This window comes from Agelaius tricolor, unplaced genomic scaffold (genome assembly GCF_023055355.1).
Source record: "Agelaius tricolor isolate 1412-34295 unplaced genomic scaffold, bAgeTri1.0.p SCAF_20, whole genome shotgun sequence".
In the NCBI taxonomy this organism is placed as follows: domain Eukaryota; kingdom Metazoa; phylum Chordata; class Aves; order Passeriformes; family Icteridae; genus Agelaius; species Agelaius tricolor.
In genome coordinates this window covers 4,124,562-4,147,956 of record NW_027269280.1, presented here as the reverse complement: position 1 = coordinate 4,147,956, position 23,395 = coordinate 4,124,562, and the positions used below count along the sequence as shown (strand labels likewise).

At 44.9% G+C, this 23,395-nt stretch overlaps 3 protein-coding genes and 1 long non-coding RNA gene across 9 annotated transcripts; 2 read left to right on the top strand and 2 right to left on the bottom strand.

Annotated features, from left to right (window-relative positions):
• Window positions 1-842: 842 nt before the first annotated feature.
• On the bottom strand, window positions 843-5,955 carry UNG (uracil DNA glycosylase). 3 transcript variants are annotated; one of them, XM_071445220.1, is made up of 7 exons: window positions 5,559-5,955; window positions 4,714-4,859; window positions 4,539-4,634; window positions 3,711-3,808; window positions 3,279-3,367; window positions 2,783-2,961; window positions 843-2,088 (listed from the first exon to the last, which is right to left on the bottom strand). In XM_071445220.1, exons 1-7 carry the CDS (start codon window positions 5,953-5,955, stop codon window positions 1,948-1,950), a joined length of 1,146 nt encoding a protein of 381 aa, XP_071301321.1. In that variant the 3' UTR covers window positions 843-1,947. The 3 variants fall into 3 exon arrangements, with proteins under 3 accessions (XP_071301321.1, XP_071301322.1, XP_071301320.1); XM_071445221.1 differs by having other exon boundaries at window positions 4,714-4,908; window positions 5,629-5,955; XM_071445219.1 differs by lacking the exon at window positions 5,559-5,955 and having other exon boundaries at window positions 4,714-5,200.
• On the top strand, window positions 5,954-13,202 carry ALKBH2 (alkB homolog 2, alpha-ketoglutarate dependent dioxygenase). Of its 2 annotated transcripts, XM_071445223.1 has the most exons (4): window positions 5,954-6,170; window positions 6,781-6,979; window positions 7,943-8,324; window positions 8,947-13,202. In XM_071445223.1, exons 1-3 carry the CDS (start codon window positions 5,954-5,956, stop codon window positions 8,280-8,282), a joined length of 756 nt encoding a protein of 251 aa, XP_071301324.1. In that variant the 3' UTR covers window positions 8,283-8,324; window positions 8,947-13,202. The 2 variants fall into 2 exon arrangements, with proteins under 2 accessions (XP_071301324.1, XP_071301323.1); XM_071445222.1 differs by lacking the exon at window positions 8,947-13,202 and having other exon boundaries at window positions 7,943-8,710.
• On the bottom strand, window positions 9,477-23,384 carry USP30 (ubiquitin specific peptidase 30). 3 transcript variants are annotated; one of them, XM_071445212.1, is made up of 13 exons: window positions 23,288-23,384; window positions 22,656-22,765; window positions 21,854-22,039; window positions 20,653-20,756; window positions 19,252-19,350; window positions 18,511-18,553; window positions 18,163-18,257; window positions 16,975-17,034; window positions 15,898-15,984; window positions 15,304-15,384; window positions 14,299-14,518; window positions 13,616-13,736; window positions 9,477-12,505 (listed from the first exon to the last, which is right to left on the bottom strand). In XM_071445212.1, exons 2-13 carry the CDS (start codon window positions 22,753-22,755, stop codon window positions 12,268-12,270), a joined length of 1,434 nt encoding a protein of 477 aa, XP_071301313.1. In that variant the 5' UTR covers window positions 22,756-22,765; window positions 23,288-23,384; the 3' UTR covers window positions 9,477-12,267. The 3 variants fall into 3 exon arrangements, with proteins under 3 accessions (XP_071301313.1, XP_071301312.1, XP_071301314.1); XM_071445211.1 differs by lacking the exon at window positions 23,288-23,384 and adding an exon at window positions 23,253-23,271; XM_071445213.1 differs by lacking the exons at window positions 15,304-15,384; window positions 15,898-15,984; window positions 16,975-17,034; window positions 23,288-23,384 and adding an exon at window positions 23,253-23,271.
• Window positions 19,741-21,118, top strand: LOC139598620 (uncharacterized). The gene is made up of 2 exons (XR_011681964.1): window positions 19,741-20,336; window positions 20,521-21,118. It is a non-coding gene; the product is annotated as an uncharacterized lncRNA (long non-coding RNA).
• Window positions 23,385-23,395: the final 11 nt, after the last annotated feature.

Here is a 23,395-nt window from a genome sequence, read left to right as displayed (position 1 = left end):
TTTCTAATTTTATTTTTTATTTAATTTTTATTTCTAATTTTTCTGTTTTTAAAGTATTTATTTTATTTGTCTAATTTTTATTATTTATTTAATGTTTTTAAAAGAATTTCTATTTTTAAAGATTTTCATATTATTTTTCTAATTTTATTTTTATTTTTTATTTTTAATTTTTCTACTTTTAAAGCTTTTCATTTTATTTTTCTAATTTCATTTTTTATTTAATTTTTTTTAATTTTTCTGTTTTTAAAGATTTTAATTTTATTTTTTGATTTTATTTTTATTTAGTTTTTATTTTTATTTTTTCTATATTTAAAGATTTTCATTCTATTTTTCTAATTTTATTTATTTAATTTTTATTTTTAATTTTTCTATTTCTTAAGCTTTTCATTTTATTTTTCTAATTTTATTTTTTATTTTATTTTAATTTTTAATTTTTCTATTTCTTAAGCTTTTCATTTTATTTTTCTAATTTTATTTTTTAGTTAATTTTTATTTTTAAATTTTCTCTTTTTAAAGTATTTATTTTATTTTTCTAATTTTATTTTTATTTCATTTTTATTTTTAATTTTTTTACGACAGTCACGCTTTACAGCAGTTTTATGACAGCTGTGCAGAAATATTTCCCTGCTAACGTGTCTGGAAAACTTCTGCTGCAGATGAGGGTGGAGGGAGGGAGGGAGGGAGGGAGGGGACACCCGATCCTTGGGGGACAAAGGTGCCCTGGCCCCGTGCCTGGTCACGGGGACGGGGACAAGGACATGCTCATGGGTTTGGCTCCTTGGGGGGAACAGGGACTCCCCATTCCAACCCCTCCCTGCCCGAGTTAAAATACCAATGCAAGATCATGTAAACAAAGTCATTTTTATTTTAAAAAACACACTGGGGGAAAAAAACCCAAGCAAACATATACAGCAAGGCCACAGCCAGTGGAAATTCACTGGTGATAGTGTCAGCTCAGAGAGAACACCAGAGGAAGGGTTACAAGGACATTCTATAAAAACTGGTGTCATTTCAAAAACAACAAAAGGGCTTTTCGCTTCCATTAAAGTAATTACAAAGTCAAAGATGGGCTGGAAACCCAGGAGTAGGAAGTCAACACCTCTCCCTCCTGCAAATCCTAACAGTTCTTGCCAACAGTAGGTGGAAACTTGAATTTGCTCCCAAGGTGGCAAAGCACAAAGTTCCCTCTTTGAAGATCTTAAAAAGATCTGAAGTAATTTGCAGCTGTCAGTCCCTGAATTGGGAGATGTCAATGAACAAACCTTTGCTGCTGCCCTCAGCAAATACCCCCAGGTCCTTGCTCAGCACAGCTCACCTGTCATCCAGGTGATCCCACACCCGGGAAGAACCTAAAACCTTTTGATTTTCCTGTCTAAATGCCAACAAAACATTCAAAAGCATTACCAAGGGTCTTGGTCACAGCCTCCCTGTGGCTGAACAGAGGATTTATCCCAAATTCTTGGGATCATGGATACACCAAGCAACACTCCTGACCCTGTATTTTCTTTGCAGCCTTCAGAAGCCATTTTTGCATTAAATCTGTAGCAAAAAGCTAAAACCAAAAGCCTTTTCCTCCCATGGAGACAGCTCCATCCCCCCTAAATAGGCAAACTGGATTTGTGTGGGATGGAGGAAGCAGAGCATGCACAAAAGCTGAGCAGCTCAGTAAGAACTGACATCCCTTCACCAGAGTCTGAAAATAAATTCCCATTGCCACAAAGACCACAAATTAATACAGAACTCTGGTGTCTGGGGTCTTTGCTTCAAACCAGGCTAAGATTTGTTCCATCAAACACTCCCACGTGCTCTCAGAAAATAAACATTTCAAACAAAACTAGAACCATCTCAGAAGGTCTGGAAATTGATCAAGACTCAAAGAGCAATTCTCAGGTCAGCAGGAGTTTCTCAGAAATGGCCCAGGGGCTGCTCCCAAGCCTCAGCCCCTGCTCAGAGTGCTTTCCAGTCAATGGGCTTCTTCCCAGATTTCCTGAGGAATTCATTGGTCTTGGAGAAGTGCCGGCAGCCAAAGAACCCTCTGTTGACAGAGAGGGGTGAGGGATGAACCGTCTGCAGGACGTGGTGACGCTTCTGGGGACAGCAGAGGAAACCACTTGTTGGATTTGCAGGCTTTGGGCTGCTCCTGCTCCAGGGCAGCTGTGATTTACCCCCAGCCCTGCTCTTTCTGCTCCAGAGCAGGTGATTTACTCCCATTCCTGCTCCGCCAGGACAGGTGATTCAGCCCCATTCCTCCTTTACCTGCTCCAGGGCAGGTGTGATTTACCCATATTCCTTCTCCTACTGCTCCAGGGCAGGTGTGATTTACCCCCATTCCTGCTCCAGGACAGGTGTGATTTACCCCCATTCCTCCTTTTCCTCCTCCTGGGCAGGTGGGATCTCCCCTTACACGCCCTCCTGCTCCAGCCTGAGACCCAAAGATCCAGCCACAAGGACCAAGACTTCTGTCCCACTAAGCAAAGCCACAAATGCCCTGGCATTTCCCAATTGCTGTCAAGCCACCAGCAGATTTCCTATTGATTCATGAGCCCTCAGCTAGGACAAAACAGCTCTGTCCTTGTGGGACACTGCTGACAACAGGAGCTTACACTTGCTCCACTTTTCTTGCTTCATTCTGGCAAAGGCTAAGCTGGAGCAGAAGCAGAGCTCGAGCTGACAGAGTTCAGGCAGGAAAAATTCCCAATTCTGTAAGGGAAGTGCCCTCTAGTGTCCACCAACCCGCGGGGAAAAGCAGGGAGAGGGAAGGGCTGAGGAGGAGGAGGTGTACCCTGTCGATGGAGCTGCCTTTCCTCTGGGCATAGGCTCCCCAGAGCATGAAGACGAGCCCGTGCAGGTTCTTGTTGAGCCAGGACACCACAGCATCTGTGAACTGCTCCCAGCCCCTCTCCTTGTGGGACGTGGCCTGGTGAGCCCGAACCGTCAGCACCGCGTTGAGCAGGAGCACCCCTGGCAAACAAAGCACCCCCAGAGGGTGAAACAAGGCTTAATCCATCCCTGCACTGCCCAAGGCCGGGCTGGAGGGAGCCCTGAGGAACCTGGGAGAGTGGAAGGTGTCCCCTGGATAAGCTTGAAGCTCCTTTCCAACCCAAACCATTCTGGGATCCAAACTTCTTTTTTTTCCTGCTGAAGCAAATTTTCATTTTAAGGTGCTCAGAAGTGATTTTCTCTCCTACAGGTGGATTATTTCAGCCACAGGGCTGGTGTTTGGATAAGATTCTTTCCTGCTCCACAGGGGGCACATCATTGAGTGTCTCTGAGCTCACCTTGCTTGGCCCAGCCCGTCAGGTCCCCATGGCCAGGGTGGGTGAAGCCCTCAATGTCCTCAGAGAGCTCCTTGTAAATATTCTCCAAGCTGCAAACCAAACCAGCAGAAGATTTGTAATATGACAAGAGCAAGCAGCACCACCTATTGCTCTAAGCAGGCAAGAAGAGCATGGATTTTAAGCTTATTATTTAAGATAATAAAGCCATTTGCAGAGGCAGGGACTCTGTGTGTCTGCCTGGAAGCTTTAATGAGACTGGAAATGAAAATTTACATCCAGAATATCACCAAAACTACACAGAATTATCCTTCCAGGTGATGCACAACTCAGATTTAAGTAGTTGCAAACCGCTTCACATCAATTTGCCCAGCCCTGAGCACCACAGAACTGCAAATCATTAAATAACAAAAGGGATTTTGTAAATGTTCATACCTGGGGGGAGGTGGAACAGGTTTCTGGACACTGAAGCAGAGCCCATGAGCTTGCTTAGGTCCATGGTATGGATCTTGTCCCAAAATAACAACCTTCACCTGAAAGCAGACCTTGCTTAGCACTGAATTGTAATCAGTATTATTCCCCAGAGAGCGAGGAAAAAAAGGTTTATAAACGAGCTTTATCCCAAAATAGAGACCAAAATTGCCACAAACCAACCCCTCCAAGAAACTGAAGTTAAACCCCAGGTATTTCATTGCTAAAGAGCACAGAGCCCACCTAACACTAGGGATTAATATTCCTATGGCTTTGCTGCCAAAATAATGAATATAACTAGTACAATCTGAGAGCAGAAGACCAACATTTTCACAGTCACAAAAAAGCACCTTGTTATTTTCCAAGTAAGTTTCATCCCATTTCAGCTTTATGCCACACTTGCTGTGATATTTTTGACAGCCTTTATTGGAAATAACATTACCTTGTGTTGTCTTATTTTCTTTAACAGTCCTTAAGAACAAGAGATGTGCAAGATCAAAAAGCTATGAGCTAGGTTAAGCTGTTAACACCAGAAAAAAGATCAAAAGAACCAGAGGATGCTCGGTGGCTTGTAAGGGTAATAAAACCATAAAATCACGGTTTCTTAGCAGACATGAAAGCGAAGGGTGGATTTATGAGTTAGGTGAGCCAAACAACAATGTCCCCATCCCATGGGACCCAAGTTTAAGGGACAAAACACGTAAGGAATGAGTCTGTGCACCCACCCTGCACCTCCAGGGTTTTAAACTGCCCTGACCAGCTCAGAGACCCCCACACCACGGCCCTACTCACATCCCAGATGTCGCACATCTGCGTCCAGGTGAAGACCTGCTCGGGGGGCGGATACACCGTGTAGCGCTTCCTCTCCTCGGCCACGAACGCCATCAGCTGCGGGGGCAGCGGGGGCTCAGGGGGGCTCAGCGGCCGCTCGGGACGGTGGGGGGGGGGGTCGGGGAATGCCGCTCACCTCCACGAAATAGGGCTTGGAGAACTCCCCGGCCAGCTGCCGCCGCCAGCTGTCGCCGAAGCCCGGGGGCACGTTCCGCTCCGCCAGCAGCTGCCGCGCCGCCTCCTTGTTCTTGCGGATGCGCTCCTGCTGCTCCGCGCTCAGCGCTTGGCTCGCGTTACCGCCGGCTTCCTTCGCCTTCTTGGCGGCGCTCACCTGGAAGCAGCGGGCAGGGAGGTGGCTGCGGAGGGTGCGGGAGGGCAGCGGGGACAGCCTGGTGCGGGAGTGCAGCCTGGGGCGGAGGAGCGGCCCGGGGCGGGAGAGCGGCGCGGCCACGGCGCCACCGGCCACGGCTGCACAACGCGCGGCTAAGGCGGCGGCGGAACCAGCCATGGCAGAACGCGCGGCCACGGCCACGGCTGCACAACGCGCGGCCACGGCGGCACCGGCCATGCCTGCACAACGCGCGGCCATAGCGGGACACGCCCCGCCCAAGGGGCGGCCCCGCCGTACGCGGCGGTTGCGCGGCAAAACACAAAACGTGCCCCCATTGGCCGCCCGCAGCCGAGAGCACAAACGCCCGCTCGCTATTGGTCACCGGGGAAAAAAGCTCGCGTCTCTCCACTGGCTCGCCGCGGCTGGAGAGGAGGTTTTCACCTAGTAACTGTGACGTCACGGAGGGGCTCAGCCTCCATTGGGCGGCAGCGGAGCGTGGCCGCTTGATTGGCAGCTCAGCCACGCGTGGAGAGGCGCGGGAGTTTGGACATTGTGCCCCCCCGCCCCCCCGAACTCCCCTCAGAAAAGGCCGGCAGCGCCCCCAGCCCTCTCAGAGCGCCACACAGAGCCAGGCACGGACATGCCGCCACCAGACCCCTCTCCTCCCTCCGCTCTCCCCTCCTCCGCAGCCGCGGGCCCCCTCAGCCCCCCAACCGCTACCTCAGAATCGCCGCCCGGCTCCGGGGAGCGCCCGCGCTTCTTGGCCGGCACGGGGCTGAAGAAGGAGTGCAGCGTCCTCTGCCCGATCATGGCTGTGACGGAGCGGGGCAGGCAGCGAGCGAGGGCGGCCGGGGCTGAGTGAGGGGCGGCAGCGGCGCGGAACGGAGGGGGGGCGGGACTCGGATTTGGCGCTAAAACCGCGCGCGTGCGCTCCGGGGCGTGGCCAGCTGGAGAGGGGGCGGGGCTTCGCGTGCACCCATTTCCCGCGGGATCGCGGCTCCCGTTCCTTCGCTCCCGGGTATCGCTCCCGGTCCCGGGTGCGCCCATGGACGCGTTCGTGGTCAAACTGCCCCGCGGGCCGGCGGGGGATGGCGGCGGCGGCGGCGGGAAGAGGCCGCGGCTGGAGAAGCCTGGCCCGGAGCGGCCGCCGCCGCGGGAGATCCGCGCCGAGGGGCTCAGCTGTGATTACCGCATCCTCTTCGGCAAGGCCGAGGCGGACGAGATCTTCCAGGAGCTGGAGAAGGAGGTGGAGTATTTCGAAGGTATATTACTGCCCTGTGAGCGTGCTGCAGCACGGGCTGTCCAGGGAGGCCTCCCGAAGGGCCTGGACAGAGCTCTTGGAGACCCTGCTTGGGCAGGAGGGTGGCCTGGATGACCCCCACTGGTCCCTTCCACCCTCAACCTTTCTATGTCCAGCTGTATTCTCCTCCATATCCCCCTTCCCAGTGAAGCATTTCCCTGCCCAACCCACCCAGGTGGGTCCCAGGGCAGTTCCCAGGGCCTGGGCACAGCTGGTGGGCACTGGGAGGTTCCTGCAGCCACCTGGTGCTGGCACAAGGCAGCCCTGAGAAGCCAAGGGACACAGGTCTGACCCCGCAGGGTTGGTTTTGCTGGGCTGGAAGTGTTTGTCAAGGGATAATCCTGCAATGGTGACTGGAATTTTCTGGAGATGCAGTGGTTGAGGGATGTGATGGGGGAGGACAAGACAGAGTCCAGCTTTGCTGGGACACAAACCCTGGGAGCAGGGATGACAGCTTTTGGCTTGACATGAGCCTCCTCATTCCTATTTGGAGATTCCCAGAAGCTGCAGATCCAGGAGAATCCTGGACTGTTCAGACACAATACAAACCCCAGGTTTGATCCTTCCCCCAGATGAGATGACAAAGCTGCAGGTGTTTGGCACGTGGCACAAGATTCCCAGGAAGAAGGTGACCTATGGAGACCCCGGCCTGTCCTACACTTACTCAGGGGTCACGTTCCACCCCAAGCCCTGGATCCCGGTGCTGACCCGGATCCGGGAGCGCGTCACCTCAGAGACAGGACACACCTTCAACTTCGTCCTCATCAACAGGTACAGCCCCTTCCCAGCTGCACCCAGCGGCTTTTTCTTCAAATGTAACAAAATAACCCCCAAATTTATATGTTGGAATCTGAAATGCAGGCAACTCTCAGGGATTTAGGCCTGTAAGTTAAAGCTTAGAATTAAACATAGAATTTAAGACCTTAGGAAAATGCTTTCAAACTTAAGTGCTAGAAGCAAGAATGTGGATTTGTGGTTTAAAGCAGAGACACTAATAAAACTAAGTAAATCTAAGTTTAAATTAAGGAAAAGGAAGTTGAGAATTTTAGAGTTTAAAATATAGAAAATATAAAAGTAGTTAGAAAGATAAACAAGAAGTTTGGAATGCAGCACTATAAATTAATTATTCTTAAATAATTGATTTAAGAATTTGGTAATTATTAATGAAATAAATTATTAAAGCAATTTAATTATCTATTATTAAATTAATAAATTATATATAGTATATATTTATATGTTATATAATTAAGTATAAAATTCAATATAAAATGTAAAATTAACATATATAAATATATAAAATATATAAATATAAAATATTTTAAAATAAAATTTATTAAAAATATATTAAATATAAATATATATTTAGATATATATTTAAAAATATATTTAAATATTTTTATTTTTAATATATTTAAATCAAATATATTAAAAATAAAAATATATAATTAAGTATAGAGTTAAATTTAAAATATTAAGTTTATATATTTATAATATATAAATATACAAATATAAGATATAAATATGTAACTATATAAAATTATAAATATAAAATATTTCGGAAATAAAAACATAATTAAGTATAAAATTAATATGTATTTATAATATAAAATTATATATAGACTAATACATGTAATACAGAAAGATAAATATTAATTTAATTATAATTATTAAATTAATGATGATAAATTTAATAATTTAAATTAAATCAATGACCAACCCAGAGTTAATTCCCAGGTATAAAGATGGCCTGGACCACATTGGGGAGCACCGTGACGACGAGAAGGAGCTGGTTCCGCTCAGCCCCATCGCCTCGGTTTCCTTCGGGGCCTGCCGGGATTTCGTGTTCCGGCGCCGGGGCCGGGCCGGGGCTCGGGGCCCGGGCAGGATCTGCCTGCAGCTGGCCCACGGCAGCCTGCTCCTCATGAAGCACCCCACCAACGTGCACTGGTACCACAGCCTGCCCCCACGCAGGAGGGTGCTGGCCCCCAGGGTCAACCTCACCTTCAGGAACGTCCTGCCCGTCTCCAGGAGGGGAAATGTTCAGCCAGGGGGGACTCTGGGCTCTGAGAAGTGAATTTAGTTCCTGCTGGAACTGTGGATTCATCTATTCCAGCAGGTGAATTCTGGATTCACCCCCTGGTCCATCACCTAATGGACAAAATTTAATAATTTTGCTGCTGAAACCTGTGACCACTGATTTCAATGGCAAGGTTCTTCCCTCTGGGAATTGTTGCTCTGGTCCTGCTGATCCCTGTTTTTGCTGATTGTTCCCCTTGTTTTGCTCGGGGAGAAGTTTCTTCTCAGCTGATCTTTATCTAAGCAGTGTTCCAAGAAGATGAAAATGCTCTGTGGCCTGGAGGCAGCAGTTTATAAACACTGTGAGCCACAAGCTGTGGTTATTTAAAGCTGATATTCTACAGGTGGCACTTTCTGTCAATGAGCTCTGGTTTGCTTGGGCTTTTTTAAATTAAAATAAAAGCAAAATGAGCCTGACATGGAGAAGGGGAGTGCTGAGATGTGAGGACTGGGTGTGGCTGGATGTTTCACTCCTGTCTGCTTGAATTCCTCTGCTCCTGAGGGAGGCTCCTCTTGCAGAAGAAGCACAAGATTTTCCCTCTCTCAGGTCCTTTAAAAACCAGGCAGCAGAAAATGCCCTTGTGGGGAATAACTGGGTTGGTCCCATCTCCGTTGGAAGGCTGTCACTCTGAGAGTTTATTTTCCTAAATAATTATCCCTAGGGATCTCCTCCTGACTGCCTGAAAGCCACCACCTCCCACACCCACAGGGAATCCTGCTGGAAAGGAGGGAATTCTGTCCAGTCCCCAAGAGATCTTGAACCATCAAGGAATGGTAAGTTCTGGGTGAGAGTGGGAACCAGGTTACCAATCCTGTGTAACCTGGCTACAGCCACTGGAATTGGGGCTCTGGCCTTCAGTGGTGGGTCCATTATTCCTATGGAATTAAGGCCTGGTACTTCCCACCCTCTGCCACTCTGAGATGCTCTGTGGAGCTTGGAAATCTTTCTTATCCAGGGCCTGTGAAGTGTTGTTTCAACCCCTTTGGCTCCCAGCTTGGTGTTTGTTTCAAGACATTCCCACACTGATTTTTCTACCAAGTTTGTTCTTTTATTGCTACTGTACAGTTACAAAAATACCCTGAAGTGGAAAAAAAAAAAAAGCAACTTCAAACAGCAGTGCAGTGCTTGGACTGGAACAGACATTTTTAAATTAACACACAAAATAAGACAAGAATAATCCAAACACAGAAATGTCATCTTGGAGCTCTTAATTCTTTACAATTTATTAACATCTTCTCCACCATGGCAGCTTGGGAGGGACGAGTACCAGAGTTTGAGCCTTGTGGCTGCACAGAGCCCTCCCAGATGGGAAGTTTGGCTGGAAAACAGATCCCAGTGACCTCCAGAGGGGAGGTTTGGCTGGAAAACAGAATTCTGTGACTTCTGGAAAGACAGATCCCAGTGACCTCCAAAGGGAGGCTGGGCTGGCAAACACAGAGCCCTGGGACCTGCAAAGGGGAGGGCTGGTTCCCAAACACCTGCACAAATTCCAGTGATCTCCACAGGTGTGGTTGGCTGGAAAACAGATCCCAGTGACCTCCAGAGGGGAGGATGAGCTCCCAAAGCCCTGCACAGATCCCCAGCTCACAGGGGGCTGGCAGGACCTGGCACAGCTCAGGGCCAGGACTGAGGTGCTGGGCTTTGCTCCCTTCCTCACCTGAGGGTTAAGCCAAGCTCATTTACTCCTCCCCACCAAGCAAAGCCAGAAAAAAGGCTCAACCCTCCCCTTGATAGCCCTTGAGGGAGATTCAGAGTCAATCCACAGCCCAGGGGAACAGCTCTTGGCAAAGAAAACCTGCTGGTCCCAGCTGCCAGATTTCAGGTTTCAGTCCATAGTGTGCGTGTCCTCTGCCCCTCCTCCAGCACAACCAAGAGGCTGCTCAGCTGAACCCCCAAATCCAAGAGAAACCCCCAAATCCAGGAAAAACCCCTAAGCAGAGCATTGAGCCTGGAGAATGCAGGACAGCCACTGCTGGCACTGGGAATGGTTTCAGTTCTGAGGTGCAGGGGCAGATGTGCTGGAGGGAGATGTTGGGGTGATGGTTTTAGATGGGAGGGCTGGCTCCTTCTCCAGCTCTGTCAGCTCTCCCTTCAGTGGCCAGAGCAAATTTTTGGCATTTTGCATCCTTCGAGGTTTTTTTTTGTTTGTTTGTTTGTTTTCTTGGTTTTCTGTAAATTAAAGCAGGTTAAAACCAAGCTACTGCTCGTGCAGCACAACCAGGAAACCAGGTCCCAGTCCAGCAGTGGATTTATCAATATTTATGTACTATGAGCATTACCTGGGCCAGGAATTGTGCTCCAGACTCTGGAATGATGAGTTGTGTAAATAATTTTGCATATCCACCCATTTTACCACTCCTGCTTTGGCTGGTTTGGAGCCTCTCCTGAGGAAGTGTGAACACCCCCGAGCTTTGGGCAGCACTATGAATTCATGAGGTACAAAGTTGCCCTAAAAAAGCTATTTAAGACAGTTGTTCTTTGAAAACTTCACACTGAAAAAAAAGCTTGTCTGATGAGGGATTTTTCTCCTCCAAGCTTACAAGGACAGAAAAGAGCTAAAAACAACCTACATATTTTATTCCTGGTCATTTAAAAGCAGGTTTTTAAAGGAGGAATTTTGCTGCTTCTCCCTCTGTGCTTTGGGATTTTTTTTTTTTTTTTTTTGCACATCAAACAATCCAGAGCAGCAGAATTCCCCTTATTTCTATTTACAGGGCAGCTGATGCAGGATTCCCAGATTTCTTCATGAGACCAGTAAGTGCCCACCAGTCCTGGCCCTCTTGTTCATATTCCATTTAACAAGGCCAGGGGCTGCTCTACAGCTGAGCTGCAAGCCAGGAGCATGGATCCCAATGCTGGGAATAGCAGATTCCAGCAATAAAATGGGAAGGGCAAGTCTAGAACAGTTACAGCAGCTTGGAAATCACAGCATTAAAAGTTGTAGTTGATGCTACAAAACAACTGGATTCAACAGTGCTGAAGGAAATGACAACACTGAGCACTAGCAAACACTTCCATGTGCTGATTCCAGCTAGATTCCAAAGGTATGGAGCAATAAATTAAAGTTTCAGCTCTTAATAGATACAAAATTATATCTCCTGGATAAAGCAATTTAGATCAGGAGAAGGACTTTATATTATAAAGGGGGAGGAAAATTGTGTGACATGGGAAATCTTTTGGATGGGGGCAGTTTGTGGAGATGCCTTGACTTGATGGGTCAGGAGAAATGGGACTCCATGGGTTCATCCCATGGGTGTGAGGCATTCCCAGGACACAGTGGGCATGCAGAGGGCTGGGCCAGTGGCAATGCAGCTGCTCAGGGAAGCTCAAGGCACTTTGTGTCTTAAATCATTGCCAACAGCAGCTTCCCATCACCCCCTCCCAGGGCTCCCCACTGGGAAACATTGGGAATAGAGCCTTGGTATGATAAAATCCCTGCCTGACAGACAAAGGCTGCTCAACAAACGCTTGGGGCTGGAACAGCTCTGGGAATTTTGGTACAAAACACAATTCCCAGCCATTGCCACGGGAAGGGAACCTGGAGGGGCTGGTGCATCGTGGAGAGGTGCCAGGGGAGGGATTGGGATGGGGAGGGGCTCCTCAACAGCACTTGACATCAACCCTTTGCAGGGCTCCCCCTTGGGAAGTGAAATGTGTGGGATAAAGCATCTCCCTGGGAAAAGTGCGGTGTCAGGACATGGAACAGAGACTTGGCACAGGCAGAAAACACTTCTCAAACACACACCTGGGGCTGCACGGTGCTGGCACAGCAGGATCTGGGTACAAACCACAACTCCCAGCTGCCCCCACCGGCAAGGGAGCCTGGAGAGGGGGAGGTTTGCATAATGGAGAGGCTCCATCCAAGGGCTGGGACCATCCCAGGGGCTGGGATGACCCCGAGGGCTGGGACCATCCCAGGGGCTGGGGTGATCCTGAGGGCTGGGACCATCCCAGGGGCTGGGACCATCCCGGCAGCGCTGGCTCAGCTCTGGGCCGGGCTCTGGGGCTGGCCCCGGCCGTGCACGCGCTCGTAGAACAGCAGGTAGGCGCTGGCTGCCAGCACCTCGTGCAGGCTGGCCCTGCGCACGGACTCGTCCGAGATCCAGAGCCACTGGCTGCCGCGGGCGCCCGGCGCGCGCCGGAAGGTGACGAAGTGTCCCGAGTGCATGTCCCCGTGGTGCACCACCACGGCCATCAGGCGGTACAGGTACAGCGGGGCCCTGCGGGGACACGAGTCAGCCTGGCCACACACACACACAAACGCCAGAGCAGCCACAGTTCCTGCCTGGAGCAAGGGCGTGGCTCCCTGTGCGGCTGCTCCGCCCCTGCTCTAATGGAAGGTGTCCCTGCCCTTGGTGAGTGGTGGGATGGGATCATCTCAAAGTTCCCTTCCAACCCAAATCATTTTGTGATCCAAACTGCTTTTTCCTGCTGCTCCATCCCTGGAAGTACTCAAGGACAGGCTGGATGAGGTTTGGAGTGACCTGGGATAGTGGAAGGTGTCCTTGCCCATGGTAAGTGGTGGGATGGGATGATCTCCAAGTTCCCTTCCAACCCAAACCATTCTGTGATCCAAACTGCTTTTTCCTGCTGCTCCATCCCTGGAAGTGTGTAGGAAAGGCATTTTGTGCTGTTCTTGTGAGCCAGCAAAGGCTTCCTAAAGATAAGGAAAGCCCCGTATCTCTCTCAAGGAAGACACCAAGGCTATCCCCATGACAACATGATGGAAGAGAGGAAGTTAAAAGATACAGACTCCAGCTGGCTCACAGAATGACGTGGCTCCTTGTTCACCTATTGAGAATTTGTTTCTTTCTTATGACCAATGGGCAGTGAATGTGTCTGTTAAGTAAATGTAAATATCTTGAAAAACTATAAAGGCAACATGTTGCTCTAATAAATCTCTCTTGTGCACCCTTCTGATGGAGTCTTGGTGCTTTGCACCATGTCATGCTCTATAGTGACATAAGTGTCCAAGGCCAGGTTGGACAGGGTTTGGAGCAGCCTGGGATAGTGGAAGGTGTCCCTGCCAATGGCATCTCCAAGTCTCCTTTCAACCCAAGCCATTCTGGGATTATGGGATTCAAACCTGCTGCTCCATGCCTGGAAGTACTCAAGGACAGGCTGGATGGGGTTTGGAGTCACCTGGGATAGAAGAAGGTGTCACTGCCCATGGGAAGGGGCCTGCACTGGATGGTCTCTAAGTCCCCTACCAACCTAAACCATTCTGGAATTCTCCAGAAAAGGGTTATCAGCAGAAGGACAAGGACAGAAGAAAAGGAGACAATTTGAAGGACAGAATTGAACAGACAGGGTACAAATCTCTAACTTACCTGCACTCAGGGAATGCAGCAAGTGGGAAAGTTCCTGGGGACATTAAAAATGAGGGAGAGGAGGAAGAAGAGGAGGCACCATTCATGAAGAGAGGTTTGGTACCAGCTGGTTGTTCTGCATCTGCCAAAAGAAGGAGAAATTCAAGGATTTAATTTGAATGCTGTTGCTAAGAACAGAATCCCTGCTCCTCAACATGGGATATGAAGGTATTTTATTGTTTTTTACATCCAAGGCAATGGATATTTTATTCAAATTAATTTTACATGACAAACATGGAAATTGCCATGTGTCCAAAATCCCAATTAAAGGAATAATCAGCTGCCTAAGGACAGACTTCTACTGCTGGATTTTCCAACTGTTTTTGAAGAATTCACCATTCCCAGCATTCCCTCTCTGCTTGTCCTGAGGCCTTGGGAGAGATCTCTAACAAGAAAAACCCTGGGACATCCCAAGTTCAACACTACTTTGGACTTAACCTTTTTTAAAATACATATATATATATATTTAGTAGGATCAAAATGAAATTTTCCAAGCTGAACTGTAAATTTGGGAATGGCAAAGGGATTTCTGTCCCCTTTGCAGAGCCCCACACCAAGATGCCGCTCATGGCTTGATCCTGCAGAGAATGTTTGATCCCTGACATGCAGAAAGAGCTGCACTATTTTATTGGCAAAGGAGGTACCTGAAGGTTTCCCTGCTCTCCCATCCTTTATTCCAGACATTGTCTCCTCAGGGTTTTTCTGGCTGAGCTGCTCCTGGCAGGATTTGGCACCAGGAACTCGATATTTGTAGATGTCCATGACCAGGAACTCGTTGAACTGGACGTGCTCGTGTCTCTTCAGGGGAGTGCCTTGGTTGGACCAGCTCAGCCTTTGCAGGTGGATGCACAAACACTGGGGCAGCTTCAGGAAAGGAAAATCCACATTTTTTCATGGAAAGAAACAGCTGGTAAGTCCAGGGAATAAGGAAATGCATTTCCCTTATGTCTGTGTAAGCTCAGTGGCAACACTGTCCTTAAAATGTGACAATAATTCTTGTGATATTCCTGGTATCTCCTAATCCCCAAAAATTAATGGCTTTGCACAGGGGAAAACCAAAAACATTAATTGTTATAAAGAGCTGAAATTCAAAATCATTGCTGTAGCAAGAAGTACATTATTATTATTATTATTATTATTATTATTATTATTATTATTATTATTATTATTATTGGCACCTAAGGCTCCTAATTGCCCTGCTGGCCTCTGCGTGACAGGATTACAGAGCAAAAAAACCTGAGTTTTCTCAAAGAAATCACACCTGATGTTTACTCACCAGCTGTATTCAGAATATTTTAATTTCTCTGAAATGGGGAATTGCTAAGATGCTACAAACCCTGTCAATATAAATCAATTTGCTCACTGAAGAGCAAATGTAAAATTAATGTAAAATCTAAGACATGACACAGAGCCAAATTCACATTTAAGTGTTTTTTCTAAATAACAGAAGAATATTCACATCCTGTAAGTGTTTAATGTGGATGTTTTGCTGAGTTGAAGCCTCAATGCCCACAGTTATTTGCCAGGTGAGTTTACTTTGAAAAATAAAACATTTGTGGTCTAGCAGCAAGAAATGGGCACAACCAGCTCCAAGAGAGAAGTTACTGTGACAGGATTTAGGAGATTTGGAGGGGTTTTTTTTGCCTCACCTTTCCTAATTTTAATTGCTTAACAAATGTTGTTCTCTGGTTTTCTATGCTCTGCCCATTCAGAATTCCTTGTGCCTGGATCTGGAATGAAAAGGGAAAAAAAAAAATGAAGGCACCTGCAGACAGGAGCAGTCAATTGTCTGGTTTATGCTCAGTGCATTAATCACACCCAGGAATGCTCTTCAGAATTCCTAAAGGGTCAAAATTCTAAACCAAAACCAAGCAGAAATGAGCATTTAGAGAACTCCATCCATTCAGAACTGCACTCATTTGCCTCTTCTGTTGATTTTTAAACAGAATTGATTTTTAATACCAGAGCAAAATAATTATCCCTGGTGATAATCCCTGGCAAGTACAGAATAAAATATTTGTAGATTTTTGTAACAGCAGTAGTAAGTAAAGTAGTAAGTAAATAAGTAGTGCCAATAGTTCGTGAGGTAAGAACTCCTTGTGAAATATCTGAAATCCCAGAGCCTTTCCCCAAGTCCTGAAGAAAAAAAGAGGTGGAAAATGAAGCCAGGGTTTTGTCAGCAGGCCCAAAACTGAGCAGGGAGGTGACAGGAATTAAAGTGACAAGAATCAAAGGGGACCTACTTTGGTGCAGTTGTCACACACAACATCCTTGACAGACTCTGAGGAGATGAAGTGATGGAGGCAATGGTCCAGTGTCATGGGACGACCCTGAGTGCCAAGAAAAACCAGAATTATTTGCAGGAATTTTAGGGTGCAATCCCACTGGATTTTGGGAAGGGATTTTTAATAATTCCTTCCATAGAAAAACTACAGAGCTGCGGATTTATTTCATGAAAGAACTGACTAAATGGCTTTGGGTGATCGTGGAACTGTGGGGATTCTACTTTAGCCTGGATTAAACATGAAAAACTTTGCAGCCTTTTGATAACAGCAGCAGTGAGTCCCTGTGTGAGCCCTCCAGTGGGGTTTTAAACCACAGATTTCTGTCCTATTCCTATTTATCTCTCATTCCAGCACTTCAGGGGTCACTTCATGCTCTCTGGCCCTCTCCATAGGACAGATACAGCTTTTAATGGGATTTAGGCCTCTTTGCTGCCCTTCCTCATATCCTGCCCTGCCAAGGATTGGATAAAACAAAACACAAAGAGCAGAAGATGTGTCCAGATTTCAATCCTGCCTGTCCAGGAGGGCACTCTGCAAACAGGAATCACAATTTCCATGAGCTGTGGAAAGGAATCACTACCAGACATGAAGTAACAAACTCTTACAGTCCAAAAATATCCTGCAGATGTTGCCCTAAAAACCCACAATGTTTTGTCATTTTGAAGTTTTTCAGAGCCAGAAAGAAACGGAAACAATTCCCAGTTGAATTCACCCCCTGGAAAAGCCTGGATGGGGTAAGGTGTGAACTGCCAGCTGAAGGTCACCTTCCCAGCCCTTGGGATATGATCTGGGCTCTTCAAATTTGTGGGATTTGTGCAAAAGACCAAATTCTCCACCAGGAGAAACAGAAAGCTCTGGTGGCATCACCAAGTTCTGCTTGTTGGGCTCATCAGAAGCTCTTACACCAGTTAGGGAGAAGGAGCACAGGATTGTAACAGAGCAGGAAAATCAAGTCCTAAAGGAGCTCTGAGTGTTTCCTGCACCTGAGGAAGGGCTGGGAAGGGCAGGGAGGATCAGGAGCAGGGGGATACGTACCCACACAGCTGCTGGAATGCTCAGGGAGAGGCTGTCAAAGGTGTCAAACCTCACAGGGCTCTGCAAGAGAACATTCCAGAGCCAGCATTTATGTCAGTGATGCCTTCACTTTTAGCTTTCATATTTTCCACATTCTGCACTGCACTAGGATGTAACTCTGGAATTCACAGAAAGTGTTAGCAAGTTCTCCTCACAGCTCAGACAAAGCAATCCTTCTCCAGCCCCAGAAGCAAGGACACTGCTGCAGCTTCTAAAAAGTGTAAACAACAAAAAGACCCCAAAAGTTCAAAAAGTGTAAATTGAGGCGAGCAAACTGGGAGGATGGGACTTCATAACCTGAAGTTGTAATTGGACAATTAACCCCAATATGGAAATGGACAAAAACTTATAAAAAAGGGTGAAAACTCGTGACCATCTTGGGTGTAGCCCTGGCCAAGCTCTTGTACTGCCCAAGGTGTATCCTGTCAAGGCCTTTTTAATAAATATCTACTTTATTCTTTAACACTGTGTAGTCTCTGTTCAAAGTAGCCTTCAAGGCATCATCAGTCCCCAAAAAATCCAACCCAGCTCTCCCAAGGTGAGCCTGTGCCCTGTGCTGTCCATAATTCCCTGGAGGAACAGGATCCAAACCCCTCAGTTTCCCAGCCGGGCCAGGGCACATCAGGAATGTTCTGCTCAGCCTCCTCCTCCTCACTCCCATTTGTCTGGGAGGTTTTGAGAAATAAAATGCAAATGTTTTCTTGGTTTGGGCTATAAATGAGGTTTATTTTCTGTATTTTTTTCCATTGTTCAGGTTATCTGCATCTCCTTATTTGGGATAAGTGGATTTTGCAAAATGTGCTGAACGAGCAGCGAGTCCTAAACTCACCCAGGTGAGTGGGTTTTCAGGTAATATTATGAATTAATTAATTGTTAATTCAATGATAGAATAAAACAACCATTATTCTGGTTGATGAAGGAGCTGTTGCCCCCACAAGGTGCATCACATGGATTTTTTTTTAGTCTATTTAGGGATAAATCCTTGTTCATCACCAAGGGATGATGGTTCCAGGAAGCACTCTGAGTGTTGGAAATCCCTCCTCACATGACAATAATAATAATAATAATAATAATAATAATAATAATAATAATAATAATAATAATAATAATAATAATAATAATAATAATAAATATTATCTATTTCCACACCTGGTGCTCACAGTGTTTGCAGACCATGTTGCTGGTCAGCCTTCCATGGAAAGGGTGCTGAGATTTCCAGTGGTTGGACACAGGGGGAAGTGATCCTGCAACAAAAAAATTGTCCTTGGATTTTCCATTCATCCACTTTCATCACTCCAATCCCACACTTTTGCCCTTCAGTTACAAAATTAATGCATCCAAAGCACATTTTTGTCTCAGTGATTAATAATTAATTGAGGTTTATTTGTATTTTTGATTTCTATTTCAGTTCAGTACAAAGATCAATTAATATTATCCCTTTAATAAACAAAACTACCCTATGAATATTCAGAATATCCAGAAGGGATAAAATCCTACCTCTTGTTCTGCAGCTTATTTGCTTTTGGATTATTTCTGGTTGCTACAGAGGAAGATAAAAACATTTCATTAACCCTACCTCAGCAACATTGAAAAGATTCAGAAATTTAATACATGAAGTATTAAATGTGCTCCTATTTCATCCCTAGTTGGCTTTTCTGCCATTAGAAAAATTGTGGCTCTTTTTTAATTGTAAGAACAAAAAAAAAAACTGGTACAAAACAAATTTATAATTGACAATTGTTTGAAAAAGGAATCATTAATCTGCAGAACTCTCTGCCTCAGAGTATTAAAATAGGAGATTTTGTCTTTTTTTTTTTTTGGTCTATATTTTAGGCAAAACCAGATTTTGCCTAAAATTTTCCATCTGCATCAAGTTTATCAGCAAGCTGGAGGATAAGATCTATTTTACCTCCATAAAACTCTTCCAGAAATGCCCTTTTTTACAGTTTTCAACTCTTTTTCAGGTAGGAACTACAGATCAGAGAGTAACTAAATTAAATCCCTACATCCCATGGATTTAGGGATGCAAAACCCTCAGGAAAGCAGGAACACTGCAAATTCAAAGATATTTTATTTGGAAAACCTGAGAATTCTTTAAATTTGACTTATTGGCGAGTCCCTATCAAAGGATTAAAGAACAGCTTTGGGAACAGAATCAAAATATCCTAAATATGCACTTTCTACTTGGGAATCTGGGCAGGTGACAGGAATTTCTGAGAAGAAAATGAGTGGGATCACCTCCAGGGAATGCACATCAAACAGATGGGCCACACGGGGCTGCCGATCCCGCTCGTCCTCCAGGGAAGAGGTCAGGACATGGAACAGCTCATGGGCATCCTGGAAACGGAGTCAGGGGAAAAAAGACATCAAAAAACCACCCCAGGAAGGCTGGAATTCCACAGGAAATTCAGGAAAAATTACAGCTCAGAGCCTGGATTTGTATTTCTATTTATGCCTATATTTATATTGATACTTCTAATTTTGTATGGATAATTTTATAGAAATATAAAACATAAAATAGAAAAATTTAAGCACATCTAAAATGTCTAATCTAGATTATATCATATATAATATTATATATAAATATATAAGTACATACTAAATATAAATAATCATGAAAAATAAAGTTTCTAAAGAAATGTATTAAATATAGTTATTCAATTATATATATTAAGTATATATTATATTTTATATAAGTTTTATATAGCTACTATATACAATTACTATTGTATATAACTTTTATATAGATATATTATTTATATTATAATATATTGTAAAAATTATATATCATATATATATTATTATTACATATATATTATTATATACAATTACTATTATATATCACTATTATAACTTCTTCTTCTTCTTCTTCTTCTTCTTCTTCTTCTTCTTCTTCTTCTTATTATTATTATTATTATTATTATTATTATTATTATTATATTTGTGTTTATATTGAATACATTTTGTTGTGCCCAAAAGCTCCCTAACAGCACAAGGTACTCAAGACATTCTGGGCCATATAAACTCACAAAAAAAACTAAAACACTTGGGAGGAAAAAATAGCCCCCAAATGAATTCCCAAATCCCTGTTTTTTCTGGATTCTGAGGGAAGCATAATTGAAATCTATCCTTGGAAATCAGGAATATGTTTTAGGAGTGGGATAACTGATGAAGTGCACTGGAAATACTGACAAAAATTGCAAATAATTAGGATTACTGAAAAAAAATGGGAACAGATCCGTTATCCAGAGGGAAATCAGGGATCTGCTCTGCTTAAATCTTCCTGGCCCTGCTGGTAAGGACAAGGTTTGGAATTCCCTGAGGTATTCCCAGCCCACTGAAAGCCCCATTCCCATTCCCAAGCTGGGGATGTTTCCCATCAGTTTTTGGAGCAGGATCCAGGTCTGACCCTCCAGCCCTGGGGATTTTCCGTTTTCCCAGCTTGCTGCACTCAGCTGCTCCTCAAAGGAGGAGATGTGCTAAGGACAAGGTTTGGAATTCCCTGAGGAACTCCCAGCCCACTGAAAGCCCCATTCCCATTCCCAAGCTGGGGAGTTTCCCATCAGTTTTTGGAGCAGGATCCAGCTCTGAGAGCCCCAGCCCTGAGGGTTTTCCATTTTCCCAGCTTGCTGCACTCACCTGCTCCTCAAAGGAGGAGATCTGCCACCTGTTCATCCTGAGCACCTCCAGCAGGCAGCTGGCATCCAGGACATCGTCCTCTGGCACCTCCTGGCACGACAGAGCTGGGGAAGGGAAGGCAAGAGTGTCAGGAGGAGCCAAAAATGGGGAAAAATCTGTGGTTTGTGGGGTTAAAGCACCACCAGCCTCACACCACTTCCACAGGAACGTCCCAAGGCAGAAATTTCCTTTAAAAACAACCTGTGAGGGAAGCCAGGAGGTTGCTTGAGGGTGTCAGAGATTAATTTAGACCAAAAATTAATCACCTTGAGCTTAAAATCTTAAATATTTTACAATAATATTTTGCATTTTACATAATATTTATTATATAAACTCATTTATAAAGATATTTATTTATTAGTTTATTCATCTAAATAAATAAATTACAGTTAAATTACATAAATGTATATAAAATTCTGTTATTTATTTTATAAGAAAATTTCATATTTATATATTTTATAACAATATTTTGCATATTATATAATATCTATTATATAAGTTTATTTATATAGTTTATTTATCAATTTATTTCAATAATTTATTTATTGTATAAATTTGTTATATAGAATTATATTATTTCTTTTATATTTAATATTTTATAGTTTATATTTTCTAATAATATTTTGTATGTTATATAATACCTATTATATAAACAGGTATTAATAGAAATAATAATTATATATAATTAATACATATAAATTTACTTATATAGTTTATTTACTAATTTATCTATTTACAGAACGTATTTCTTATATGAATTTATAATATACAAGTATATTATTTATTTTATAATAATATTTCATATTTATATTTTATCTCTTATAATAATTTTTAATATCCAAAACCTTGCAAAGTGAGGTTGAATAGCCACAGGTTTTTAGGAAAATAGTAAGCTTGGGGAAAACAAAAAAGCTTAAATTATTTGCCAAGATTTTTTTAATAGAATTCTAAATTTCTTGAATCCTATGGAATTCAACCTTTTTGTGAAAGGTGCCTGAACTTTGCCCAAGGCATTTCAATTAATCTATAAATTAGAGAGGGAAATAACACAGGGAATACAAACCCCACGAGCTTCTTTCTTTGGGAAAAGAGCCTAAAAATGACAACACTTCTCCTTAAACATTTAACCCTTGCTTTGCCACAAGAGGAAATGTCCCAGTACCTCTGAGGAGCTGCAGCAGAGTCACTGAGAGGTGCTGGGGCTGCTCCTGGGGCTGCTCCTGCTCCGTCCTGTACTGGGCTGTGAACTCCTCCAGCCACCTGATGAAGGAGGGGCAGGAGGACAAGCCCTGCAGCAGGGAATTCATGAAACACGTGTTGCCCAGGTTCAGGAGGCCTGGCACGAGCCCTGCAAAGAGAATTGTGAGAGTTTCCACCACGAAATCCGGGGCAAACATCCTGGTTTTCAGTAGGAATGCTGTGTAATTACAGAAAAAGGAATTTCAGTTAGTTCCGTTTTCAGTTTGTGGTGTTTCAGTTGATTTTTGGTCCTCCAAAAATTTCACAATTTTTTTCAGTATCCATATAATTAATATATGGTGCATATATAATTAATATGGTGCATGTTTGTATAATATGGTGTATATGTGTAATATGTGTATAATTACTATGGTGTAATATAATTAATATATGGTGTATACGTAACTAATATATGGTGGTATTATATATTAATATATATAATTAATAGATATAATAATAGATATCATTAATATATGGTGTATATGTGTATAATATGGTGTATATATAATTAATATATGGTGGTGTTATATATTAATTAATATATATAATTAATATATATAATAATATGTGAAATTAATATGGTGTATATATAATTAATATATAGTGTATATATAGTTAATATATGGTGGTATTCTGTATTAATTATTATATAACTAATATATATGAATGTATTAATTAATATATAATTAATTAATGTAATATAATTAACCCCAGCCCCCCGGTACCTCTCCGCCGCCGTTTCCTGCCGCTGATGGGGCCCCACAGGACATAAATCCCGGCCGCCAGCGCCGCCGCCGCGCCCCCGAGCACCCCCCAGCTCCGCATGGCTCGGTGCCTGCCTCGGGAAAAACGGGAATAGGGTCAGGAGCTGCGGGAATAACGGGAATAGGGGCAGGAGCTGCGGGAAAAACGGGAATACGGGTCAGGAGCTGCGGGAAAAACGGGAAAGGGAAGGGGTCAGGAGCTGCGGGAACAGCGGGTCAGGCTCAGGAGCTGCGGGAACCCCGAGAGCCCGCAGCCCCCCGGGCCTGCCCCGGGAACCGGAGCGCAAAGAGAATGCGGATATGGGAAAGGGGAAATGGAGCAGGAAAAGGGAAGGGGAGAAGGGAAGAAGGAAAGGAAAGGGAGAAAAGAAGGGGAAAGGGAAATGAAGGAGGTGAGCGAAGAAAGGAGGCGCTCGGCCGAGGCTTCGCCCCGATCAGCCCGAGCCCCCCTCCCCCCGCCAGCCCTGCCCTCGGACCCGGCACCCTCTCGGCTCATTCCGAGCCCCTTCCCGCTCCGTCCCGACCCTCTCCGGTGGCAGCCGCCCCCTCCCCTCGGACCTGGCCCCCTCCCCCGCCCGCAGCAGCCGCCGCACCGGCCCGTCCGCCAGCATGGCCGCGCCGGAACGCGGGCGCGCGGCCGGGCGGAGCCGGGGGGACGGCAGCAGCGCGCGGACCGGCCGGGCTGTGGTGCCGGAAGTGGT